Here is a 24,906-nt window from a genome sequence, read left to right on the forward strand (position 1 = left end):
TTCATTATGGAGGCTTACTTGGAATTGTTTTATTCAAGGTTGATAATATTCATCCGAACCCAACTCGCCTTCGCACGATCATACCTAAAGATTGAAACATGGTGAACATATGGTACACAAATTATAATGCCTGTTCTAAAAAAACTGCGTAAGGTCCGTGCAAGCCCCTGTACAAGTAACGCATATTACCATGGTGGTATGATATATATATTACAGGTTAAATGAATACTGTAGGACTGTCGGTACAGTCATGCAAGATCGTGCACGCTCTGTCGTCGGATGGCAAAATTACGTAGTGATTACTGTTCTTAAATCGCCCCTAAACATATTAAGCTTTTATTGATAACGCAACTAAGACGTACTTTCCCTGCACTTCAGTTGGGCAAAGTACGTCGAAAATAAGGGAGACCCATGTACAGTTTGAATCTAGAGACACATCTAAATCAAAAATAAAAAGTCGAGGCCTTTCAAAATGAGTACAACTCGTCAAACTTAATCAATGCAAAGGTTATTTGATAAATTCAAGATTTACCTGTCAACCTCTTGAACGCCGTCGCACTCTACAACTAAAAAAAGATCGCTGTTTGGGTTGAAGACTCTGACGAAGTCCTGCATCATACCTTGCCTTCAACCATCACAAAAATGACATACGAGATTACAATTTATTTGTATTTTTATGTGCACACATAAAGGGAAGACTTCAGCAAATATTTTGTGGTCGTTTAACCGATCTACAAGGATGAATATAGTAAATTTGCTCACATACGTAAAAAATCTCATTTTGTAGATCCTTATTTTTTATATAAACATCTCATTATAAGATTTCCAGTATTAATTGCCTGGTTAGCTGGTTAGATGGAAAAGAAAAGCCATTTCCCACCGATGTGAACATAGAGCATCTGAAGATACAAGAAAGGGGACCAGTAAAATAAACGTTGTGATTTTTATTATAAAAGAACGCATTTTAACAGTTGTTTCTAAATCGTTGAACTTCGTAAACAATCGTTTTTAAATCTTTAAACCTTAACGTATCAAAAGAAAAAAATCTATGCGGATAGTATGTGTAGATATATCGTCTAAATGAATGTAATTTTATCACTTTATCACTTTTGCTTCAGTTGCCATAACACTTTTCACATATGTTTAAAGAAAAACCTATGGCTATTCGTAGGCCACGTAATAAGCTAAACTATAATATAATTTTGACAATAAATACAGGTTAATGGTTACACAATACGCAAAGTAAGCAGCTTGAGTTCCTGCCTTTCATGTTATGGTGACGAGCTTCACCGAAATTCGCCTTTGATTAACATTCAACGGAGCCTAAGCAACAGGTTACAGGGTCTGAGCGGCTCTCCAAAATGTCCACATGACGAGATTGTTTTCAAAGTTCGTAAGCACTTGTATGAGACACCCTAATATGATTCGATTCTCAGATTGAAGGCCTAGAGACATGGGAGGGCCTCACGGAAGTTTTGTGACCATGTTCCCGAAGAGCTAAACTTGCCAGAAAGACCCTTCTATTGCTGCTAAAAATAGAAAAACAAAATGCTCAGGCACTTTGTGCAAATGACGCAGGCTTTGAAAAATAAATGAAGCCTAAAGATCGGACACGAGGTTTCCTCAAAGAACATCGAAAAGATGGCAAAGTCAGCGCGTTTCTATAACTTCGTTACTCCTACAAAAACAAAGCCTTATAGGTAGAGGCTTTGACACAGGAGCGCAGTGACATTCGTTATCATGTCAGAAAAGAAATACATACTGTTGCTATTATTGCACACGAGAAGACAGGTCAAGGAGCGATACTCAAGAGTGAATTTTAAGAAAGCCGGTATATAAGTTCGGTCTTTTAGGAGCATCGTGCGCCATCAAAGCAAAATTGCAGATCGGTATGAAAGAGCGAAGTGGCAATGTCGTTCGGACACTCTACGTGGTGTCACTTAGTGAGCATACTTCAGAGTGCGAGAAAAATGGACGGATTCACACATGGAGCGGCCGAATTTCAGCAATTAGATCCGAGAAGGGCGCTTAGTGCCTCTATGCTTAGCTGAGGCTTTGGTATTAACAACCTGCCATCAAGATTATGCAACTGGATGGCAGAAAGCCAAAAACCTTTCATTCTTTGTTAGGCTAATATTTTAAGGACGGAAGGTTGGACGGACTTGATAATGAGGGCCACTCACCGAAACAAAGAAGGCTGTTTGCTTCCTCTTTCGGACGTTGCCGACGGAACCAGACGCATGAAGCGGTACACCTCAGTCGTATCATGACATCCGAGCCAGTAATAACGAATATTACAAGTTGGACGCAAAAGGATATTCCAAGAAAATCGACAAAGATGCGAAGTACAAAAGCTATTGACTGCGAGACTGCGACGTCCAGCTAAAGAGGCGTGACGTAATTTTATGATGTAAATATAATATATATAAAGACTTATAAAGGCACCTCAGCGACTGTATGATGCTAAGAGCTTGTTGCCCCATAATACGTTTCGGCTTAGCAATGAGAATCAGCATCGGTAAGCTCTGGTAGAACTTGATGATATTCTCACTACTATGTAAATTTCATTTGATTTGGCCCATATGGTACGCAGTTTTCATTTTTATAAAGAAAAACATTTTCCTTGAAAAATTTTGAAGTAGTTCTCTTTAAATCTCACTGTAATATAAAAAAAAGCTCCCTTACCTCGGATCTACGCGAAGTAAGGTTTCTGCGTTGATTACAGGTTCGGAGCCTCCTCGGATGGTGAATGCCGTAATCTTGTTGTTGTTCAGATAAAGGTATTTGTCTCGTTGCACCATGGAACGACCTCCGCTTTCGCGGGCCTTATAATTAGCAAAATGCGATGTGAATAATTGGCAATGAGAAAATAAGTTATGTAAATATATCGTTATTGCTGTTCGTTACCATCTCTAATTTAAAATTTCGGGTACCCAAATATCATATTGCAAACTACGTTTTTTTATAGGACGCCCCTGCTCCATAACCATTTATCACCAACTAACCAGGTTCTACATGTTGTATTAGTATAAAAAAAAGAAAATCTTCGAGAGCGGGTTAAAATATTAAAATTACACATGCTCTTACCAACTGTTTAAGGATTCGTTCATCATCGACGACCTGATTGCCTTTTGTGAAAACAAGTTTTACAGCAAGGTGTTCCGCAGTTTTTCCAAGTACAGCCTGGCATTCTTCAAAAACATCATACACCTGTAATTATGACTGTTACTGCTTCTGACTATTCACAGTTAAGGAAACTAGCGAAAAATAAGAATATTCAAACCTCCACAGATTATTACAAATAGTTTCTTCAGACCCATCTATGACCCAAATCTATGACGGGACAAGTTTTGAACATATTTCGTCCTGTGCAGAACATCCATTAAAACTTTGCATTGCTTGTTAATACTGGTTTGCCTTAAGTATTTTTAATGTTTTTGTTAAATAAATTGAACAACAAAAATGCTTTGCGCATTGCAATAGAATACAACAAAATTTCTGTTCGGTGATTATCGCTTCTTTATTTTGTATTTTTTCTCTAAAAGCATAGGCTTCCTCGATTAACTTATGTTGTGAATAGAGTCGCTACATTCATGAAAAGAGTGTATTACCTTAAATATAGATTTAGGTATCGTCATTGAAAGTTCCCGCAGAGGAAATTTCATCGATGGTTCGATCCGAAATACGCGACCGCAGCGAGAGATAATTAATTGCCTATAATTTACAGGACACATTAACGATGTCATGCTTCTGGATGGAAAAATACTTTAGTTTTTTATTACAATAAGAATAGATAAATAATAAAAAAATATTGATGTCATTTGAACTCTTTAGTAATCCAGAAACCTCTGTGCAGTTGATCTTCTATATGCGAGCAAGGCGTGTGAGCACATCTTCGGAGATCATTCGAGACCTGTGCTTATCGTAATACTAGGTAGAAAAGCTATCGAGTATAGCAGCAAACAGGACTCCTGTACCATTATGCAAGGGATTCATTTATTAGGTTGCTAGATGCTATTTAGCTGGCCGAAACCTAGACGAAATCTAAAAATTAGTCAACTTTCACATTACGCACCACTGTAGATGAAATGCAGTAAATACATACATCTAAAACTATAAGCCATTTAGGTATAATCAAAGGAAGATCAGTTTAGAAATAAAAATATCCTTTATTACTGAACATCCATGCTCAATGATTAATTCTTCTTGGTGAAAACTTCACTGAAGACCGCTGAAAACACTGACAAAGGGAGGTTCAAAATCCACAGAGAAGATAACAGGGCCGAAACAGAAACCCACAGGAATTCCAGAAAAATTGAAAAGAAATCACCAGTTTTAATCCCAAAAGTCCTTTTCTAGGGTATGATGAGTATTAAACTAACACCCTATAACCCCTAGAGACATCATCCAGAGATGCCATTTTATCAAAAATACTCTAGGTGTCTTCGTTAGGCGCACCCTAGAAACCAAATTACGTAACGTTTAAAAATACAATACGAGAATTACGGTTACATACGAGAATCCAATCACTACATTCTAGCAGTCACGGATTAGTACACCGTCTCATTCAAAAGCCACGCTATTAAGGGTCAAGTCACATTTTTGGCCTCAACGATTCTTAACAAACGATCTTTTACATTATTATGAAACAAACAAGTCGTTCTTTCATTATATGGAACATAGTATGTATATAGTATGAACAACAGGTAATTTTCTCTCGATGATATTTCTTACGTTTAATCTTCTTATGTCTACCGTTCACACAGATTCTTAAAATAGTGAGGAAACAGCTTTCTTAAGAAGGATTAATGGTATCTGGTCTATAATAGGACTGCACTTGGTTTACTAAAATTTCTCGGCACATCTAATAATCAGCGAAAAATACGAAAGTAAATGTAGTATCACTAGAACATGTATCAGTTACCACAAATGTGTTAAAAGAAGCTAAACATATTTTCGATGGTATATGAAACATCGTGTTCCAAGTAGATATGTTCATTCGACCCTCAAAAATTGGAACACGATGTTTCATATACCATCGAATATATATATATATATATATATATATATATATATATGTTTCATACTGCAAGATAGCTGTTAATCGGTCAAACTCAATTCTTTGTTTATCAGACTTTTTCTGCAAGAAAATAACACAAAATGAAGGGTACGCCAAAATAACTAGAAACATGTCTTTGTTTCCATCCTCCATGACGCAGTCTGCCGTGTCGAAATCTGCGTCAATCAACATTATCAAATCCTTCTCCATTTACTTGTATTACATGGGAGTATGACGTATGATTGAGATGAAATTGCATCTTGAGTTATTTGACGAACAAAAGGGCACAGACAACATATACGCCTATGAATATAAACTCAAAACTCCTGTGAAAAAGCCGCTTTATCAAGATTGCTACCTCCGAGGCGCTAATTGTTCTATCCGCAGTAGCTGAACACCGTCATAAAAATTAGGTATGATTCATCTTGATTAATACTGGCACAAAATCAAAAAAGAACAGTTACAGCTTTTGTCGATTTGTTGCGACAGTAGTAATCGCAGTATGTCGTTCTCAGCTAGTCTACATCCTATTTTGATTTCTATTTCCTTCGTCTTTTGTTTGTTCACATCGAGTCCAATCTGCTCGATTGAATAGTATACTGATAGAAGTATCAGACTGTTGAGATAGTGCTTACTGCTGTGATTTGTGAGGTCGTCTGCATATAGATTATCTTTACAATGAAGTCGCAGCTCTGTATACGGTTGGGGAGGTCATCGATGAGAAAAGCAAAATAAGTTGCCTTCTTGGGCGTAATTTGTTATTCAATGAGTATTCAATAGAATGCTCTGCTATCTTGTTATCTGGGATTGTTTAGTTGTCCTGTAGGAACCCCTATGACCCGTAGTGATGATATTGGAATAGCGATTTCAGTAGCACCAGAATTCGCAGCTAATGCACTGTATATCAAGGGTGTCGTCATTGTCAATCTTTGTCTTATGTTAGACAAAAGAGGGATGGACGCACGCCGTCAACGTTGATCTTAGCGCTGCCTATAAGGCGCTTTGTTGTTGTCAATGGACTGCGCCATTCATCAAAAAATAGACCGGCCAATAATTTGGACATAATTTCTCCTAGTACTTACTCTACAGAAGCTACGTTATGTCAGAACGTTTTGGAATTAACGACATAATAGTGTTCACAGTGTGGCGATTGTGTTAGATGTAGGAGATATTGTGTGGGACTGGCCAAATTCCCCGCTGGACCTCGCGGAGCCAAAGTACGTTTTCTGGGTTTAAAAAAAGAGTTCTTTATTTTTACGCCGCTCGTATTGTAAGACACGCATGTATGAAGAATCGGAAGGCTACGTTCACGTCGTGAACCCAGTCCCTTATAGATTTCCTTCGAAAAGGGCTGTTTAAGTGTTCATTGTGACGTCGACCTATTTGTCTTAACGGAAATTTTTGAGACGTATTAGTAATTGAAGTAAAAATACGACAATGACTGTATGCCGATCCGTTTCAAGGTCGAGGTAAGATTAGATGTCTCTAATGGCATGCAAGGGTACCGCCAATGGGTAAGATAAGACGTTAGCTTCTATCTTTCTTTGAGTTAAAAAGTCTGCGTAAGTATTTCATTTAAGAGGAGGCGTCCGGACAATTGCGCTGACCTACGGAAAATTCGCATAATGAACACTGGAATAAACGGTTATGCCTCTTGGATCCCATGAGCTCTCCATGAAAAAGTCTAAGACCACATGAATTTTGGCCTTAAACTTTTTTGCTAAATATTACACAAAAATGCCTGGTGATGTTATCATATTTCCCCACATCGTAATATTTTTGGGTGACAGGTCCCAACATCAAAGAACTGGCTTAACGAGTGAGGCAAAAAGTTTTAGGCGGTTTTTAAACACATGGTTTCCTTTTGCCAGTTATGACTATAGAACGACGGAGAACACCGACCGTCTACAGCAATAATCCTTAGCACTTGAGGAGAGTCAGATAAAACTGTATATATACGAAATTGTGAACAACCGTTCGCTCGCGTAAACAAGGCCAAAGCAGCGACTTATTGGTCAGTCTGGTACTTCGGAGTTAGATATCAAGATATATATAGGCTTTATATCAAAATGTGTTCCATTTATTGACGCTTCTGGACATCTAAGCTAATGTGAAAAAGCGAAAAGCAGATTTGTCATTTTGTTCAAGTAACCTCTGAAACGGTAAAAACTATAACGACGTAAATGGTGCGTTAGTCAGACTGCAACTTGCCGAATGAGCATGTCGACCCGGAAGTCCCGAACAACATGACAGCGCCCGCGATGGTGAATAACGAGTAGATCAACAAGATCTCCAATCTTCGATACAGTCAGAAATCTGTAAGTAGTTATGCCACTTATTTTTTTTATGCATACTCTACTAGCGGCACCTGGGGTTGAAGAAGCTATGGTATGTGCTACATTGTGTATTAGTCAAAATGAATATTTTAGCTAAATAGTTTTGACGTCGATAACAGCTTTCATAAAAGCGAAAAATCTAAGCAACATTATAACTTACTTTACATAGCACTATTCGGCAATTTCTATTTTATATTTGGAAGTAAACAGAGAAACTACTTAAAACTCTGTAAACACGGAATCGCACGCCACGGTACCTTTGTAAGCGATGACATAAAGGAATCACGTGTGCAATAGTTTCGTTTAGCATTAACGACTCGACCTCCGGCCAAGCGACTTGTTGTAAGTTGCGTCGATTGAGCTGTAAAAATACATTGGTAGAGAAACTTAAAACTGTAAAACTTGACTAGTTGGAAAATTTTGACTCGATTCGTTTAGAGCTTACGTTGACGTAGGTTGCCTTAGCGTAATATATAGCACTAACTAAAATATCAAGCAAACCGGAAAAGCTATAATTAGCGTCTGTTCCACAGAACACTCATTAGACATCAAAAGTGGCAGTCGAAAAATATAGCTTCATGTGTGCGTGGAATATAAATTAATATAAGCACAACTTTCAGCCCTGGCGTTACGACGGCTGTTGTATATTGGTTAGTATAATTAGCATTTTCACCGTAAAGCCTAGGTTATACGTAGTTACACTAACTGAGAGCCTGCACAATCGAATTCTGGTAGAGCAGGATTACTTTCCATAAAAATGTTTGAAATAAAGGTCAGTTTTCGTTACTCGTAGCAAAAACTAGTATCCCCCAATCGATTCGACGTGTTTGATTTAAGAATAAGGGTTTCACTTCAGCTAAAGCATCGACAGTGAACGTTCATACACCTTTCGATAAACCTTAAATGCCAATATGCACAGTACTCAATTGCTCGACTTTTGAATAACGTCCAATTTAGCTGAACTAAAAACTAAGTTTACATACAAATAAAAAAAAATCAGAATTTACCTGGTAAAGTTTTGTATTGATGAAAACATACGACTCAAAAGGGAGGTTTTTCTTCCACGAATTTACCTCGTAGCTTCCCCAGCGTAATCGAAGCATTTCAAAGGTAGCAGTGAATGCATCAGCCCACAATGATAAGAACAACCAATAGAGTACTTATTATTTCTCAAACGTCACACTTAATTTTTGATTAGATGTTCCGTGAGTTTCCGTCACCAACTATAATCGTGAGTCCTATCATGCTCAAAAGAAAATAGTTACAATAATTCAAGCACGCACTTCTAATAGGTATGTCGCTAGCACATTGCTAAGGTTCCAAGTTTACACGAGTATCATCATTAGTAGGACAAGCAAAGCGAAACTATAGTGACTCATCTTACGCGTTGTCTATGCCATTGTCCGTTGTCATAGACAAAAGACAAGGCAGCATGATTCAATGTCGCTCAAGGCTTGTCGCTATGTGGTTTGTATTTAGCAACGAAACAAGACAAATGGAGTCATTGCTGAAACGAGTTAATCTTCAATAATACAATAAGCCTCAAATGCTCTGCACTAATTAATGTCATTATCCGGCCCAGAATTCGAAAGGTAATAGAATTTTGCTGGTGGCATGTAATAAATGAACTCGTGACAAAAGACAGTAAGATTCCTGTTAAACCAGAAGCGAAAACAAGGAAATCCCTAATAACATCAACAACTAAAGTCGCGCTGACCTTTTAATTTCCTTCCCACAGATATCTGATCACTGTCTGCCGACATGACTGCAAATGTTACAGAATCTAGAGTCAATAGCCTTTCTGTACTAGTTCTCATAGTTCCAAACATCATAAAGCACACAATATCGGCACAACATTGCCAAAGGCTATCGTCGAAGGAAGCATTTTCATATTCACACATTGAAACGATATTAGCTAGGTTTGACAATATAGGCCTTACTCCTCTCTCTTAATCGCTGGATGTGTCAACAACGTATCACAGATAATTAAAAGGGGATGGAACAACGTTAACGAAAAGCTTAGTCAGATATATATGTAGAATATGCAAAGCTTACAAGTGTACTAAATACTAGACAAATCAGGGGTGGCTGATTTAAACTCTGCTATCGACGACGCATTGAACACATCTTGTACCACTAATTGAGGAGTGTTCAATATGGTAAATCATTATATATAGTATGTATAATACACATAGTTTGTAACATTTAAATCAGTTCTAAAAAAAGACTAGCTCAGATTTTGTCTAGTAGGTAATTGTTCTACAGTAGCAGATGAATATTTATTATGTATAAAGAAATACATAACTGTGTTTAAAGAAAAACACCTTTCCTTCATATTTAAAAAAATTTAAAAAGCTTAGACCACAAACCGCATATGTAATAGTAAAAAAAAAAACTAGACAACACTTTCATGTTAGGTCAATTCGCCTCAGTTTTCTAGAACGGCATTCAAGCATTTTTGGGACTTGTGCACAGTGCTCCGACGAAGTCCATTTTGACAGAAGTGCTTATTTCGGTGTTTTTTTTCTTTATTTCTATCTTCTATCTCCATTCTAAGTCGAGAAGTTGTCTACATTTGCTAATTCTAAACCCATTCTTATTACGTAAATATACATAAAGCCTAGCTACAATTGGTCAGAATGTCTAGTGTCATAGAAGTACAATCCTTCGTTCCCAGAAATATCGTTGACGATGACGACAGAAACAGTTATAACGCCCGTGTATGTATTAAACACTGATCCTTGGCTCAAGTATTCCTAGGAATGGTCTAGCATTTGGCTTCAATAATTATACGCTAATCAGCTCCTGAATACTACGTAATACATATATTTATGATGAAGTATGACCATTGTCTAGTATAGCTAGAGCCTACATAAAGGTTTCATCGAAACACTTTCGTTCGTTGAGATTTGAACAGTCACATTTATTACGTTTTTCTACCTGTAGCGTTAGTGGTGCTGAATGGAATTGGACTGGGAATCGCTTGCAGCTTTTTGATTATCACTACTGCATTCAAATGTTTGTTATACATTTTACTATCTAATCACCCACATGACAGCCCATTATTTGTGTAGATGAGTTGTGAATTTACCATTATGTGAACAGTTCGCAGCAATTACCTGCAATGGGTAGGAATGATTTTTTCCGACAGGTCTCTTCCAAATGATATCTATAGATTAAATCTAAGTACGGGCGGTAATTAATATTTTTACTATTACACACTTATGTACACAAGGTTCGTTATTGATGAACACAAAAAGATTTGATCTCACATGCAAAAAGTATGTTTTGAGCTAAACAAATTACGTTACCAGCGAATGATGCTACCAAATAAATTTAAGGGAAAAACTAGAATTAGGGTTATACAAAATAATTCAGAAAATTATATGTTTAGCTCTTATGAAGCACTGAATTCGATGCATTTAAGACAATCTTAAAAATGGAGAACGAAGGTCATTTGCTCGAGAACATGTACAATATTTTTGATAACAGCAAGTTCCGTTGAACCAGTTTTAGATTACCATTTTCTTCTGGTACTCGCTTTGTAAAAATCGTCCTGTGAAAATCTAGTCAAGTGACAAATTTAAGACAGGCTTGCCCATTTTAAAACCACTGAGGTAAAATCGTTGACCTTGTTTTTGAAAGTGGCAGATACGATTATCGCAATCATTGGTGTGGTTATCGGTCCCATTATCTCTTCACGTATTTTATCATCTCAGATTATAAAGCTGGCTGCTCGTATCCTTAACACTGGCTGCACCACTTCCGTTGATTGTGGTAGTCTTCTTCTTGCCGCTTTTACCGGGCGCAAAAAGCGACCAAGACCTAAGGGAGTGTTGGAAAAAAGCGTGACAGGATATTACCGTATTATGAAGAATTTTCCTATCTTGTAACATTATTCATTAGCTGATCTATAGAATCTCTGTAGAACATGTTGGTTCCGATTTAAAGCTCTATGATTTTTCTCATTCGAAGCACAGCCTACGCATTATTGTATATAATCTAATGAAATTTTTGTGATACAAATTCTTCCATTTATAAACAATAGTGAGTAAGAGAAACTGATATAGGGTGGGCTGCACTAATTTACTGATGGGTCTTCCGTCTTTTAATAAAAAGAATACGTATCCATTTCTGATTCGTTCCTTATGGTGGTTCCACTAGGCATATTTTCAGTGCAGCGATGACGTGTAACAAATAAATACCATAATTGTGTATGTGAGCCATACTTAAACATACACACTACGACATCGAAATAGGCAAATTAACGAATCAATTTGTTACCGTAATGTTTCATCTCCTGAAGCAGTCATTACGGTACTACCGTCAGGCGAAAGTGCTATGTTTAAGATCCGAGCAGTGTGGCCGCGCAGTTCACCGATCTTAGCCATATTAGGGTACTTCCACAGGTTGACCTCATAGTTGGAGTAGCCGTGAGCCGATACGAGCTCACGATACTCTTCGCTCCAAAGTAGTCCACAAACCTGCGACTTTGTGTCGGTGCATGACAGCATTGATCCTGTTGCCACGTTCCAAAGGCGAATCGTACGATCCGCAGTCCCTCCACCACTAGCCACCAAACCTTGCAATCAGCAATCGCAAAATCATTGGTTTCATCATATAAGCGAATGACACTCTTAAATTGGTTCGTTTAATTCTCCATGTTTATGGAGCGTAATATTGAACCAAACCACTTAATTTTTACAGCCTTCGAGGCATTTATAAAGTTGCTGCATCTGTGATAAATCAAAACAGACGTATCAACTACAAAGTAACTTATTCAGCGTAACAGACTTATACAGGCCTCTACATTCTACCGAAAACCCAAAACAGGCTTTACTACTGTATAAACACGTGGAGAACACCGACATGCCGCCTACGTTAAAGAAATGTACGTCCTTCCCGTAAAGCTAAGAAATTTTAACCAAACATTTTGTAAGAGATGCATACTTCGTTGGAAGGGACACCAGGAGATGGCTTTAATACCAGCCATGTGGTCCGTAAACGTGTGAACGGGTCTCAGTCTTCCGGAAGTCCCCTGTGGCCAGAAGTGAAGTTGATTATCGTTTCCACCGGATGCCAAATATCTAATAAGTTTAAACGAAATACGAACGTTAATGTAAATATATTCGAATTGCAAACACTGGTCTTGTGGGAACGGAATTGTTACGGAAAAAGCATGATTATACTCATGGCACTTGTGCTCTTATATTTATTAGTAAGAAAGGCTAATTTACTTGCTACTATAGTTTCTGCGCAACGAACTACATGGGCTACTCTGTTTAAGAGGAAAGTAACTTGATGGGGCGTGTACTCAGACATACTGCTCATTCTGCTGCCTCGATACCCAAAATAAGCTTATTTTTTATATGAAGAATCCTAATTTGTTCCAATATGCACAGCCAATGCTCATGACATTATCTCCATGTTGCCCTTAAAATGCAGACATGATGCGGCAATCTAAATATAGAAATATATAAAAAAAAAAATATTAAAAAAAAACTTACTTTCCATCGGGACTCCACCTGAGGCCGCAAATCTCTTCGAGATGCGCGGAAACCGAGCCTTGCTGATGTTCGGCCACTCGCACGTCGGAGTGCATAATCACTCCACTTCTCGCTCCGGAGGAGCAAATGTACGAATTCCATGATATCGAACCAACCCGATTCGTATGGCCTTGAAGCAACAGTAACGACAACATAAACAGGTGAGTTTGGCTCTAACTGCAGAGGCTCTATTCAGCCAGATTTACATGTTTGTCAATGCGCTTCGTAGTAGACCTGCAGCAGAAAAGTTATATCGCTCGTGTTTCGCACTTTGGTGAGTACTCAGCCTCATGGACTCAACCATCAGGTATATCGAGAAACGTATAAGTTCATACAGGTTCTAATAAAGTCGAATTCATATAATTACCATTAAGTGTTCTAAGTAGGCGTTTTGCTTCGATGTCCCAAATTTCAACAGAATTCGACGAGAGCCCAACCGCAAGATAAAATCCGTCCTGCGAAAACTGTACAGCTGATATATAGTCCTATAACAATCGTATGAAAAGATAACGGTCGTCCGAAACCCAGAAAATCGCCTGTTAATCAAATTATACGTAGAAGCAATAATCCTGTGTATTGAAAAGTGGTCAACTCGTTCAAAACTAATGCATGGAGACACAACCATTTACACGAGATAAAGGGAAGCAGCAGTCATTCCGTCAAAAATGTTTGCGCACAACTCGAAAAATAATACGACTATGTCTTTATTACAAATACATTGAACAAAGACATTTAATGTCGAATGAGATGTCGTGTCGAACCCGAAGATCACCCAGGTCTTTGTAACTCCGGCCGCAGAGTCAGAACTGCTAAACTTCTCATTCTGGATTTAAAAACCGAAGACATACACGCAAAGTTTGTACAAATTAAGACAAAGCAGGAATGTTGTGTCTATCTGTAAATAACTGTCCTCTAATTGGAATACAAAGAAATAATAATTATTTCTTATTTATTTAGTACTTATTACCTGTTGGTTAGATAGTTCGATGAGATGCTCAATACTACCAGTTTGTGCATTCCATATAAACAGGTTTGCGCCTAATCCAACAGCAACCGCATTACGAGCACTCCAATCAAGAAGGTTGAGGTAAAAATCGTCGACAATACCTATAAGATAATGAAATACAGGAAAGTTTTGTGAAAATGCGAACATCACGCACCTTAAAACTTTGCATTAAGCTTATACCAATGCAACCAAAATGTATAAGGTGATAGCATTAAGAATTCAATTAACATTATACACTTTTAATTGCACAAACCTGGGGCATCAAGGATTTTGTCAGGTCTTGACGGGATGTACCGGTGGCTTTTGACAGCGGACTGGGTCTTACTCGACGAATACAGAATGCGGTTCGGTCCACTGGCAGTAGCGGCTGATGGAGGTTTGTCCCTGATACGAATTCGAACATTAGCGATTTGGAAACATGCTTTTCGAATATTCTCTCTCTCGCAATAGCTTCATAAGTTGGCTTCCGAATGCACCACAAAGAAGATCTGTATATATACTAGCCCATATTTCGCTCATTTAATTCATAGCACGATGAGTCGTATGAAGTGGTCCGAAAGTTTGTGCTTTTTTTGAACTTAAAACGTTATAAGTTAATTCAAGTGGATTACAACAGTTACTCCTGTTGTCTAAGCATGCATACACAGGTTTCAATAACGCTGGACACGTACCTGTAAGCGAGAATCCTGTAGTTACTGAGATCGACGTTTATCTGTTGTTCAAGAGCTTTTGAATACTCGTCGGAATTTTCTTTATTTGACAGAGCAAATTTCGCTTTATCAAAGTCCATTGCTCGTCGATTAGGTAGCATGCTTTAGAAAGAAACAGGAGGATAGTTAAGAAGTGTGTCGATAAAATAACAAACACAGCTCCTTACTTGGTTCTAGTAACAGCAATGCTGCAGGATCTTTAATAAAAGATATGTATACATGCTCCGCAAAAAAATCAGAATCAAAGCACAATCGGGTATCTCAGCTGCGATATGATGAATTCTTTTACTAGCCAAAGGCAACTTGTAAAGGCAAAATGTAAAAAAAAAGATATAAAAAAAAACAATTGAACCTTACGCTGTACAAAACCTAGATCAATACTGTAGAAAACACATCTCGTGTACTATTTCTATTCTGCTATGTAGAACAGCGTATCATAGTGATTAATCCTACCGATCGCCTTCATTTTTCAGAGGAGTCTTCTTCTTGGCCTTGGTCAAAGAACCTGGACCCGATGTCTGTACAGTCAAACCTTGGGCAGCGCCTGTAATGCTCTGATTCAAAGCACCCGGTGCTGGTATAGTGTTCATTGTCGACGAATTTAGCGACAAATTGCTGTTTTCTAACGCCTTTCGCTTCCATCTGAAATTAACAAGGAAGTAACGAACACACATTTTAAAAATGCAAAAAAAACAACTTATTTATTTTCTATACTAATCCTAACAGGACCATTACGCAATTATAGGCGGGTTAAGTAAATGACTAAAATAAACATGGTTAATGAGGAGTAAATTTTATGGGACACAACCCGTACATAGCCGCATACACATACGAATAAAAAATGAAATAGAGCATGGGTTGTAAATGTTATAATATCACCAAAGCAATACAGTAACAATGGCTAAACGGTTTTCTTTTAGTAATATGTCGGCGTGGTTAATTAAATTTTTGACAATACGACATCATCAGTAATTTGGCATCCTCAGTTTTAACTGACTCATTACATCTATCGTTTATTCATTAGGTTCAAGGCATTTTTTTACTTTCTCATCGTCATAATGAACATTCCCAATAACTTTAGTAATTTATTCCAGCATGATGGATATTTACCTTTTACTAATCCTACTCGCAAAAATAAATGTTTGATTAAAACTCAAAATACCTAAAAAGAAAGACGGAATCGTACTTTTGTACTTGAGAACAGAACGGAACAGAGCCGTTTAACATAGAGTTCGTATTTCACAAAGTTCTTTTTTTGCACTATAGGATACAGAACACCACCACTTGAGAGGAGTTTATCTTTACGCAACAAACGCGATCATATACATCACATAGCCTTTCAGCAAAACAGCTAAAATATTGGTTGAGACCTGTAGGAAGTAGAATGGCATAGGTTAAACACAGTTGTGAGGATTCGTAGATATAGTGCAAGTGTAGTATATTTATTGCAATCCTCATAATTCTAACAGAGCACAATTATCGGGTTTGAGCATATGACTTGCACAATGAACATAAATGTAAAATTTACCTTGGCAATGGGCCCTGCAATTTGTCGTCCATTTTTGTCGCCTGACTAATTTGACGTTCAAGACTAAAGTGCGACATAGTAATTCTACAAAATCAATGTTCACTTAATAATTGTTTACTTTTGTTTTCTGACTGTTATCACCTAAACCCAACTACAAGTACTGTGATTTGTTGCAATGAAAAAAAGTCGCACGAGATTTCGCTCACAGTTCGAGCGCTGCCGCTTCGAAACGACTTTAAATCCCTCTAACCAGTTTTTCCCGCTAAGTTGGCGCAAAGCCGCCAGCTTTGAACCATACCGTCGACAGCTGCTATATATTAGTATCGGTTGTGGTGCTTATTCTTAATGCTGTTGGTGGTACAAATGTGATCCGAATGTGGCACTCTACAGCCAGCAAAAAGACGGCGGGTGCGCTAAGCCAATTCGCAGCACTTTTCACGTTATTCGAAAAAAACGATCCAGTTGTCGATGTACCAGCAGCTGTAGTAGGACGTAGCTGCGAACAGAACTGTGCGAGCAGTTGTGCATCATAAATAGTGGCGTATATCACTGGCTAGCTCGCAGTAACAATACGTCCAGAAAATTCCTAGGTTTGTTTGTTGTATCGTTACACTGTGCCGTAATTGCTCTGAATTTCTTGAATGAATTGAGAACGTTTCGGATTTCAATAAATCGGTGCAACTGGATCGTGGTGATAACTGTTAAGGGTGACGAAAGACCTGTAAGGACCTCTTGGACAAGCTAGAACCGAGGTGACAGCCCAAATATGAGCCTAAATACCTCGCACGCAGCCAATGGCGTGCTGCTATATGCAGGCGAATTGTAAGTCCAGTTTAGACTTCTAATTAAAACTTAATTGGCAACTAAATGAAGGCGAAGTAGTCTATCGTTCCAGTTTTATTAAATGCAGAGTTGTTCTGAAATTTTGCGGTGAATTTTTCGTTCGCTCAAGAATATTATAAGAATACGGTTACTAATCACAATAACCACAATCGTAAATTTCAGTTAAACCTACGCAAATATAATCTGTGTGATGTTGCGACGCAAAAAAATAGCGACAGATGTACATCTTGTCAAACGAAGAAAACATGGATGTCATATATACTTGCTTTTTAGCGTTTATTAGTGCTCTTCCAATTTAGCTCTAGATTACACATTTGAACTGTATCCCGTTGTTAGCTGTTAAACATCGTACGTCTGCGTCTTCGGTAGGTGAATTTTTTTTTTAGGTATATGCGTATATATAATGGTAGCCATAAGGCTGTGTTAGTTTCAGCTTGACAGTCTCTGCTGTAGTGTCATCATTGTCTTTGTTATCTGCGAGTCACGCGTGACTCGTTAACGATTCAAACGGTCAGCGGAGCAAAACGTAAGCTAGAATGACAGACACCGTGAATATAAAATGCATGCGTTCGTATATAACACAGCGATTGTTCTCGAAAACCTGTTGATTGGTCTTCCATTGCTGGTGAATAAGCGGATAGATACAGCATCATCGATTTTTGTGGTGTTAGTCCACATTCTAGCCAGTTTCCCATTTTACAGGAAAAGAGACCTGCTACAATATGTATTGTTACGTTTGTGTTCTAAATCAGGTTGTATGCTTACCCTTACGGCGGAATGGTTGTCCGTAAGAGGAAAGCATTAACAACCTACAGCACATAAGACTGATCAAAATACAAAAATAATTTGAGGTACAGGGCGATTTCAGAAATCGATGAAATGAAATCGACACACGACACGACAGTTGTAGCATTAGAAAATAATAAACAGGTATCAAATCGTTGCAAAAATATAACAGCAACTCATACAATGCAAATTTTTCATTCTCAGTATAAAATAATAAACAATAATCAGTTGATCTACATATACAGCTGTGCAGAAAAAAATTAGGTATCTCAGTAGATATGGGTTGACCTATTTTTTATCAATCATATATATGTATTTACGGAAGTACACGTTATTTTATTGCAACGACTAAATACAACAGATACTTGAATTATCCCAGCGTAAATCGTACCTTGATTCTGCTTATTTTCGTGCCCTAATTGTTTGTTTTCGCTTATTCCTATGATGCTCTCGCTAAATCATCAAAGAGTATACAAAGTCTGCAGAAACATGTACAGTATTTTATTTCACATAATGTAATTTTTGACTGTCCGAATTGAGTAAGAAAACCGATGGTTTCAAAATGCTTTAATTTCTCCCAAAAACAAAGCATTTCTGTTGGTCATAACGTAATCAGGTCACAGTTATTTGTGAAAATTGCTGCATATCAATCAGCGATCAATCTCAGTGCAATACACTGATGTTAAACATTGTTTCGTTGGTACTTACGCGATCTTGAGGAGATTAACTGAATTACCCAATCATAATTAAATAGGTGTATTTGAAGTTTTAAGAGAAGTATGATTACGTTACCCATAATATTCGTATGTTGACGATGACATACGCAAAATGAGTTCATTATTTTATATACGATTTTAATTTCTATTAATAGCTGGAATACAGTCTTAGATTATATACTAAATATAGACCATTTACTTAATTTCTAAATGTTTTTTTTTTTACCTTAGACATGGTGGACGGTAACATAGAAAAGACGAACCTCTACTCAGGTATAACGCGTTTGCTCTGAATTATACATTTGTGTTTATTGGAGCACATGCCATCCAGTATCCTGTTTAATCAACAAGTTGCTCGAATAAAGCAAAAAGTAATTAGTCAAGGTCGGTTAAACGAGATCTAAAAGATAAAAGATGAGCTATCTTATTAGCAGTACGCGTAGTAAACCTTTGTATCTCTTTACCCACATAACCTAAACCATTTATATTATCAATAATATCAGTTACTGTTTGTTAAATGTTTATCAATCAAACCTTATTTGCAGTATTTTGCTTTACTGCGATGGGGTGACTCTGTCGTTTGAGTGCGTAGAACCGCTGATGAAAGGAACCAGGAAAGGGCGTATCTACCTGACTACTCACCGAATGATCTTCAGGTAACCTATTTCGAACTATATGAATTGCTAATTGTTAATTAAAAACTAATGTAAAAAATCAATTGAATGGAGGATAATTACATAATTAGGATCGTTAATTCTGACGTTTGATAAGTAATGTCTAATGATTACTGTAAAACTCTAATAATAATAATACTATAGGACTAAAAGAGCATATCAGCTGGAGATAAAAATAAACTGTTTACAATTCACATTTGGTCTGTTTGTGAGATGTCCCCAGGATAATTGGATTGTTCTTATTTTACATATCAATAATATCTCCTATCAAATAAGAGTTATTATGGATATGGGTAATAAACTCTGTGTAAGAGTTCATTACCCATATCATTATTACATTATTACATCATTACCCACATTATCCATACTTTGTGTTACATTATCCATACTTGTTCTAGCTCGGACTTTTACACAAAGCCGCCGATGTAAACGAGATACTGTTCATAAGAATTGAGAACGAATACCGTTTTCTTATGATTTTTAAGTTTATAAAACTTTTCGACAAACATGATTTACATTCCAATTTTTTTGCGTCGTACTTTGTAATTTCAATTGACTAAATTGTTACCTGTTACGTAGCAATTTACGCAATCACGAGAGTGTGCGCGGAAGCTGTTAATGCAATTGCTTGCACAAAATGTTATTTCGAATACCGGTTGGACCAACTGGGTTTCTTGTGCCATACGACTTTCTGTGCTATACAAGCATTTTGATACTTGGTCCTAGTTCATTCGACAACCCGTGAGCTCAAGTCTGAAAAAACGCAAAAAACGTTTTGCGTGGTTTTCGACATTCAATGATGAAAATATTTTTTTAGTCAAGAAATTTTCCTGGCAGGTTAAAATCTCTTTTTGATTAAACGAATGCACAAGTGGAAGTGTTGCATATGGGTATACAAAAATCATGATACCATTTATGAGAAAAAAGGTTTGATTCACCTGTTTTAAACTGTTAAGAGTTTTTGCTCCGAAGACATTCTGAAAGCAAAGCAGCGTAACCCTAAGTGGTTCCAATGAAACGGTGACACTTGCCATTGCTCACTCGAAGCGATGAGGTTATTAAAAGGGGAGTACGAAGAAAATATCAGTTTCAGTGCAACATTGTTTGTACGTTTTCTTAATTCCTTTCTGTGGAGTTTTCTATGGGAGACTCGAGAAAGTAAATACTCTATTGGAACAGCCTTTTTATAATTGAAAAGCTGAACGAGAGGAGACGACCTGAATTCAGACAGTTATCGCCAATTTATGTGGAAGAAACCATTGCAAATAATGTTTTATCTCAAACTTGCAAAAAAAGAAAAAGAAAATGAGACAGTTACATTACTCATTACATATTTAAAACCTAACGGCAAATATTTTCGACTTGCAATATGGCTTTGATCTTGCGCCTGTACGGTAAGTTGGTGTCATTTATCTGAGATATTAATGATCTCATTAAGAGCTACTCAATTTTACTTTATTTTCTATTTATTCGTCTTTTTTTTTTCTTATACTCTTTTCTCTATTTCTGTTTTTCTAACTATTGTTTTTCAGATCTAATGATGATTCAAAAGGCCTTGTTTCATTCTCGTTCCCATTCTACACAATTCACGACCTTGGACTCGAACAGCCGGTATTTGGAGCCAACTACATCAAGGTAAGTCAAATTAGTGAAAATTCTGTATACTGAATTCTTATGTAATTTTGCTTCATAGAAACATATTATGAACGTTACCCAATGAAGTATACTGTTACAGATCTGATCTGATCACCTATCCAGCACTTTGGTGGCCAAGAAAAAAGTGCTAACGACCCATATCATTGTTTCGATGCAAACAGGGTAAAGTTAAGGCAGAACCTGGAGGTAATTGGACTGGCGCGGCGAATTTCAAATTAACCTTCAAGGATGGCGGAGCTATCGAATACGGACAAGCCTTAATAGCTGCTGTACAAGCTACGTCCAGGTAAATTTCTCCTTCCCATTTTTTATACCTTAGAACTGTCGCCTGTCTTCTATGGCACGCGTTCGTACATCCGTGGAAAAACAGCAAAATGGACGCGATCATTAAAAAAATATTAATATAAAATTACACGGAACTGACTTTGCGACGTAAATAAGTATGCATACTCCGCATGTTTTGGGGTAAGATACTTTGTGCTTTCAAATTAACTGCCGTATTCTAAACGAATCTTGGATTTTACTTACCAAGTAAGTGTAATATTAAACGCCCGGTGTATTGCCTTACTTGAGACCTTTAGAAATGTTTTGAATTTTAATATTTCAGCTGATTATAACAGCCAACAACTGCAGTATGTTAAGATAAGCGTTAGTGAGTCTTGCTCATCCACGGTTCACCTGATGTTTGTCAAGAAAGCGAACATTTCCTTGAGATTTTGACGTACTTTTTTATTTTTCTATATCTTATATACGTTGATTTTTCTATATCTACTCGGCTTTCAAAGCCTTCAAAATCTTTATCTGCGATCAAAGGTTTTCATTGAATTATATATACATATGTATACATATATATCAATATTAAATTGTATTCTTTATGAATTACATTGTTTTGAACACAACTTTTCATTCTCAATTTTTTTTTATTATAGAACTCTTATATTTCCAATTTTTTGTTCAGCGATTCGTCGAATTCGATTGGAGATTTATGCAATGACCGAATCTTAGTCGCTTTTATAGGACTGCTAAGTAAGGTTGTGAGATGAGATGTTTATTTCCCCGTATGAAGCTTTCTTTGTTATCTAGGTATAACATAGTATTGTGTACTAGGACCTTTGAAACGTTTCTTGAATATACCTAGTTAAACGACCACTGAACGCCGTTTATCTAAAATATTGCGAATAAAATATTAGCCTTCCTACTTAACGGTGATATCCAAGGTGCTTTGCCGTTTCCCATATTACGCGATTTTTATAGCTGATGGATTAAAAATTTTATGGTACGAGCTAAATGCACTGACCATGGTTTTTTCAGACAGCGGATGTCTCTGCTGCTGCCAACTATTTTTGGAAGCCAAACTGAATGTGTGGCATCGCTTTCAGTTAATTAAGTACACTTTTGTTAATCTGCGATATGAACGTAAATACAAGAATATAAATATTTTGATTTACACGAAAGTTGCCATTTATGCTTAAGTCAAATAGGCATTTTTCAGCTGGTAGCGATTTGTAGGGGTACGTGAAGTAAGCACTGACTCTCACGTTTCTGCTCTTTCTTATTTTCATCTATCTCTGCATTGGAAAAAGGTCTGACGGCCTGCTGTGTACGGTCATAGAGAAATGGTGTCTCGGAACAGGAGGGCCTGCGTTCGCTGCTCGTGCGTTCTATGTCGTTGTACCTCATGCTAAACCTGACAGTCAAAATTCGAATCATAGTGGACGCCGCTCTAATCAAGGGGGGCGCCCTCAGGCGCTCCCACACGCTGGGGGAATGTATTCACACCCGGGGATGTATCCACCACACTCGTATTCTTCCCATAACATCTATCCCATGGCATATAATTATGGAACGACCGCGTCTCACCCTGGGATGCCCCCGCTTCACCCGACGCGGCCCTATCCGGGCTACATTTCCAACCACAGATGCTGTTATCACTAAACCACGGATTATAAACAACTGGATCGTGTGGCTACGAGAGAAAAACGGCAACAATATTTAACCAAAATTCCCAGATCTATAAATGTTGACTTATCTTATACAGAACTCCTGGCCCACGAACAGCCACGAACAAAATTAATTGGAGGCAATACAACAGACTGCTCTCAACTTCGCCATCTTAACTCTGTAATATCTAAGGGTTCGTTTTTCGTAGTGACGAAAATTACTATCTACCGTAACGACAGATCGTCACCCGTCGTTTGACCTCTTCACCACCCACAGGTCACTACATGAAACGATTTTCCAACTGAAAACTACTAGTTTTTCTAAACTAGATTGTTTAAAGCTGTCACCTTAGAGTACCCTTAATTGGTATTAATTATACCTAAACTAAATGTATTAGAGCCCCGTTTCAAGATGCTATAACAACTATTTACTAATTATTTGCGCAAGTCAACGACTTTTTTAACAAGCGGTCTTCCGCTGAAGATTTTTCAATTTTTCTTTTCACTGCTGGAGCACATTTATACAGGACTGGTTTTTGCCAACTCTCCTGACAATTTAGCATGTCATTGACTTAAACGGAAAAATGAACGCTTAAAGAATTGCTCTTAGATTTCATAAACCCTGGATGTCCATTTTCGAAAATTACCTTAAGCGTGGTTAACCTACTAGGCGCTCTTAGATTTCATAAACCCTGGATGTCCATTTTCGAAAATTACGTTAAGCGTGGTAAACCTACCAGGCGTAAGCATCTGTAAGCAAGTGCGGTATTCACTTAGCATCGCTCAAATGTTGGGGCCTATAGCATGAAAGCGGAGACGGCATTTAGATTGTACTCAAATTGTTTGGTAAAGCCCTGTATTATGACCCAAAACGTAGTACCGAATAACAAATTTTCTCGTTCGTGTGCAAGTTATTAAACACGTGTACCATTCACCTTGGCGCTACCGAGCTTCATCGTTTCCTTCATTGACTTATGACATGTTACAAGTTTGATTTTTATTTTGGTAAATATATTCTTCCAGCGCTAGGATTTTCGTGTAAGCCTTAACTTTCCGCGATGACTACCAAATTTGTTTACCGTCCTAAACCGAGTTCAGTGTAGTATAAAAAATAGCGGTGGCAAAGAGAGTAACGCAGATGCCCCTACAACTAAGGAAAAGCCTACAAATCGCGAAAAGATTCGTCTTTCCATGCACATCGCATCACCCGTTACATCAACAATCTTTTATTTCCATCCAAGATGGATAGAATGTGGGTAGTAGCCAACTTAACACTGATATTATCACAGCAACCGATATTAACTGAAAAGTTCCCTTTATGATTGAGTGGCAAAATGTTTACTTATTGACTGTTTCTTGTGTATGCGCGGTTCTTCTAAGGTTCCGGACCTTCAAGCACGTAGTATTTGAAGTACCTTTGGTATCAATTAAGTGTCAATTTATCTCAATGAATTCAAAAAATTAATGGATTACTAAAAGTTGACCTCATGTTTCTAATTATGTTACTTGGTTTTACGCAGGTACATAGGTGAAATTCCCCCGTATCCATTAAGGCCACCAACGCAATACCCATACGTCAATGCCATGCCTGGCGCGTACATGGCTCCACAGGGTCCCGCGCCCTATGGTTTTTACATTCCCACTAATGTTTTCCCTGAGCATCCACCAGGCAAGTTATCACAGAATAACTAAACCCTCACTAATATTTTATGCATAATGCATCAGTTGCATGCAGCTGTATTACTAACAGAGAGGCTATATGCAACGAAAAACTGAGAAGTGGTATATGATCTTGTCAATTCAGAATGACACGCATTAATATTATGCATTAATTTGGAACGGCCAAAGCCTCAAACGAGCAGAAATTCGTATGCTGGCTTTAAAAACTAGGGTTTGCGCCCGTGTTAATTTAAGAAAAACTTTAAATGGTTATTCAAGACGATTAGTTTATGCTTTGTTGATCATCGTCATAATGAAAGAAATATTTAAATTGTAACACATATTGATCAATACACAAATATGATGCAATATAAAACAAATACGAATAAGTCTTTAATATGCATGTTTAATTAATTACTATTTATTATTATTATTAATTTACTAATA

At 37.4% G+C, this 24,906-nt stretch overlaps 3 protein-coding genes across 10 annotated transcripts in view; 1 reads left to right on the forward strand and 2 right to left on the reverse strand.

Annotated features, from left to right (window-relative positions):
* On the reverse strand, positions 1 to 9,483 carry LOC111246011 (uncharacterized). 4 transcript variants are annotated; one of them, XM_086980480.1, is made up of 9 exons: positions 9,113 to 9,483; positions 8,403 to 8,475; positions 7,653 to 7,756; positions 7,271 to 7,375; positions 3,612 to 3,714; positions 3,088 to 3,210; positions 2,686 to 2,825; positions 533 to 625; positions 1 to 84 (listed from the first exon to the last, which is right to left on the reverse strand). In XM_086980480.1, exons 3-9 carry the CDS (start codon positions 7,703 to 7,705, stop codon positions 30 to 32), a joined length of 672 nt encoding a protein of 223 aa, XP_086836606.1. In that variant the 5' UTR covers positions 7,706 to 7,756; positions 8,403 to 8,475; positions 9,113 to 9,483; the 3' UTR covers positions 1 to 29. The 4 variants fall into 4 exon arrangements, with proteins under 4 accessions (XP_086836606.1, XP_022650899.1, XP_086836607.1 ...); XM_022795164.2 differs by lacking the exon at positions 9,113 to 9,483 and adding an exon at positions 8,780 to 9,106; XM_086980481.1 differs by lacking the exon at positions 8,403 to 8,475.
* Wbp2 (WW domain binding protein 2) overlaps positions 7,237 to 24,906 on the forward strand; it is a 19,387-nt gene continuing 1,717 nt past the window's right edge. Inside the window, exons 1-6 of one of the 5 annotated variants that reach the window (XR_015321446.1) lie at positions 16,583 to 17,007; positions 19,076 to 19,186; positions 20,737 to 20,839; positions 21,022 to 21,146; positions 22,444 to 23,077; positions 24,321 to 24,459. Coding sequence is in view for 3 of the 5 variants with exons in the window: in XM_022795166.2 (XP_022650901.1) it covers positions 16,952 to 17,007; positions 19,076 to 19,186; positions 20,737 to 20,839; positions 21,022 to 21,146; positions 24,321 to 24,469 (544 nt within the window). In the remaining 2 variants the exon portion in view is untranslated. Of the gene's footprint in view, positions 7,378 to 12,961; positions 13,103 to 16,582; positions 17,008 to 19,075; positions 19,187 to 20,736; positions 20,840 to 21,021; positions 21,147 to 22,443; positions 23,078 to 23,823; positions 24,047 to 24,320; positions 24,470 to 24,906 lie in introns of those variants that run through there. The other 4 variants (XR_002671552.2, XM_022795167.2, XM_022795169.2 and 1 more) reach the window with 4 other exon arrangements.
* fzy (cell division cycle 20 protein fzy) lies at positions 10,298 to 16,410 on the reverse strand. Its single transcript, XM_022795158.2, has 10 exons — positions 16,186 to 16,410; positions 15,111 to 15,299; positions 14,619 to 14,759; positions 14,201 to 14,331; positions 13,909 to 14,048; positions 13,309 to 13,426; positions 12,903 to 13,071; positions 12,346 to 12,482; positions 11,680 to 11,977; positions 10,298 to 11,220 (listed from the first exon to the last, which is right to left on the reverse strand). The coding sequence occupies exons 1-10, from the start codon at positions 16,260 to 16,262 to the stop codon at positions 11,106 to 11,108; spliced, it is 1,515 nt and encodes a 504-aa protein (XP_022650893.1). The 5' UTR covers positions 16,263 to 16,410; the 3' UTR covers positions 10,298 to 11,105.

This window comes from Varroa destructor, unplaced genomic scaffold, assembly GCF_002443255.2.
Source record: "Varroa destructor unplaced genomic scaffold, Vdes_3.0 BEIS01000002.1, whole genome shotgun sequence".
Taxonomy (NCBI): Eukaryota; Metazoa; Arthropoda; class Arachnida; order Mesostigmata; family Varroidae; genus Varroa; species Varroa destructor.

What these genes read in the sequence shown, in the direction of transcription:
- LOC111246011 (XM_022795164.2), bottom strand. Translation starts at nt 8,829, where the DNA reads ATGCTGCCTTGTCTTTTGTCTATGACAACGGACAATGGCATAGACAAC. An exon ending in CGGGTCGACATGCTCATTCG is followed by an intron (nt 3,715 to 7,270) that starts GCAAGTTGCAGT and finishes TGTAAATTATAG; the next exon opens with GCAATTAATTATCTCTCGCT. An exon ending in AACGAATCCTTAAACAGTTG is followed by an intron (nt 2,826 to 3,087) that starts GTAAGAGCATGT and finishes GCTAATTATAAG; the next exon opens with GCCCGCGAAAGCGGAGGTCG.
- fzy (XM_022795158.2), bottom strand. Translation starts at nt 16,262, where the DNA reads ATGTCGCACTTTAGTCTTGAACGTCAAATTAGTCAGGCGACAAAAATG. An exon ending in TACAGGATTCTCGCTTACAG is followed by an intron (nt 14,332 to 14,618) that starts GTACGTGTCCAG and finishes AATTCGTATCAG; the next exon opens with GGACAAACCTCCATCAGCCG. An exon ending in TCGAACTATCTAACCAACAG is followed by an intron (nt 13,427 to 13,908) that starts GTAATAAGTACT and finishes CGATTGTTATAG; the next exon opens with GACTATATATCAGCTGTACA.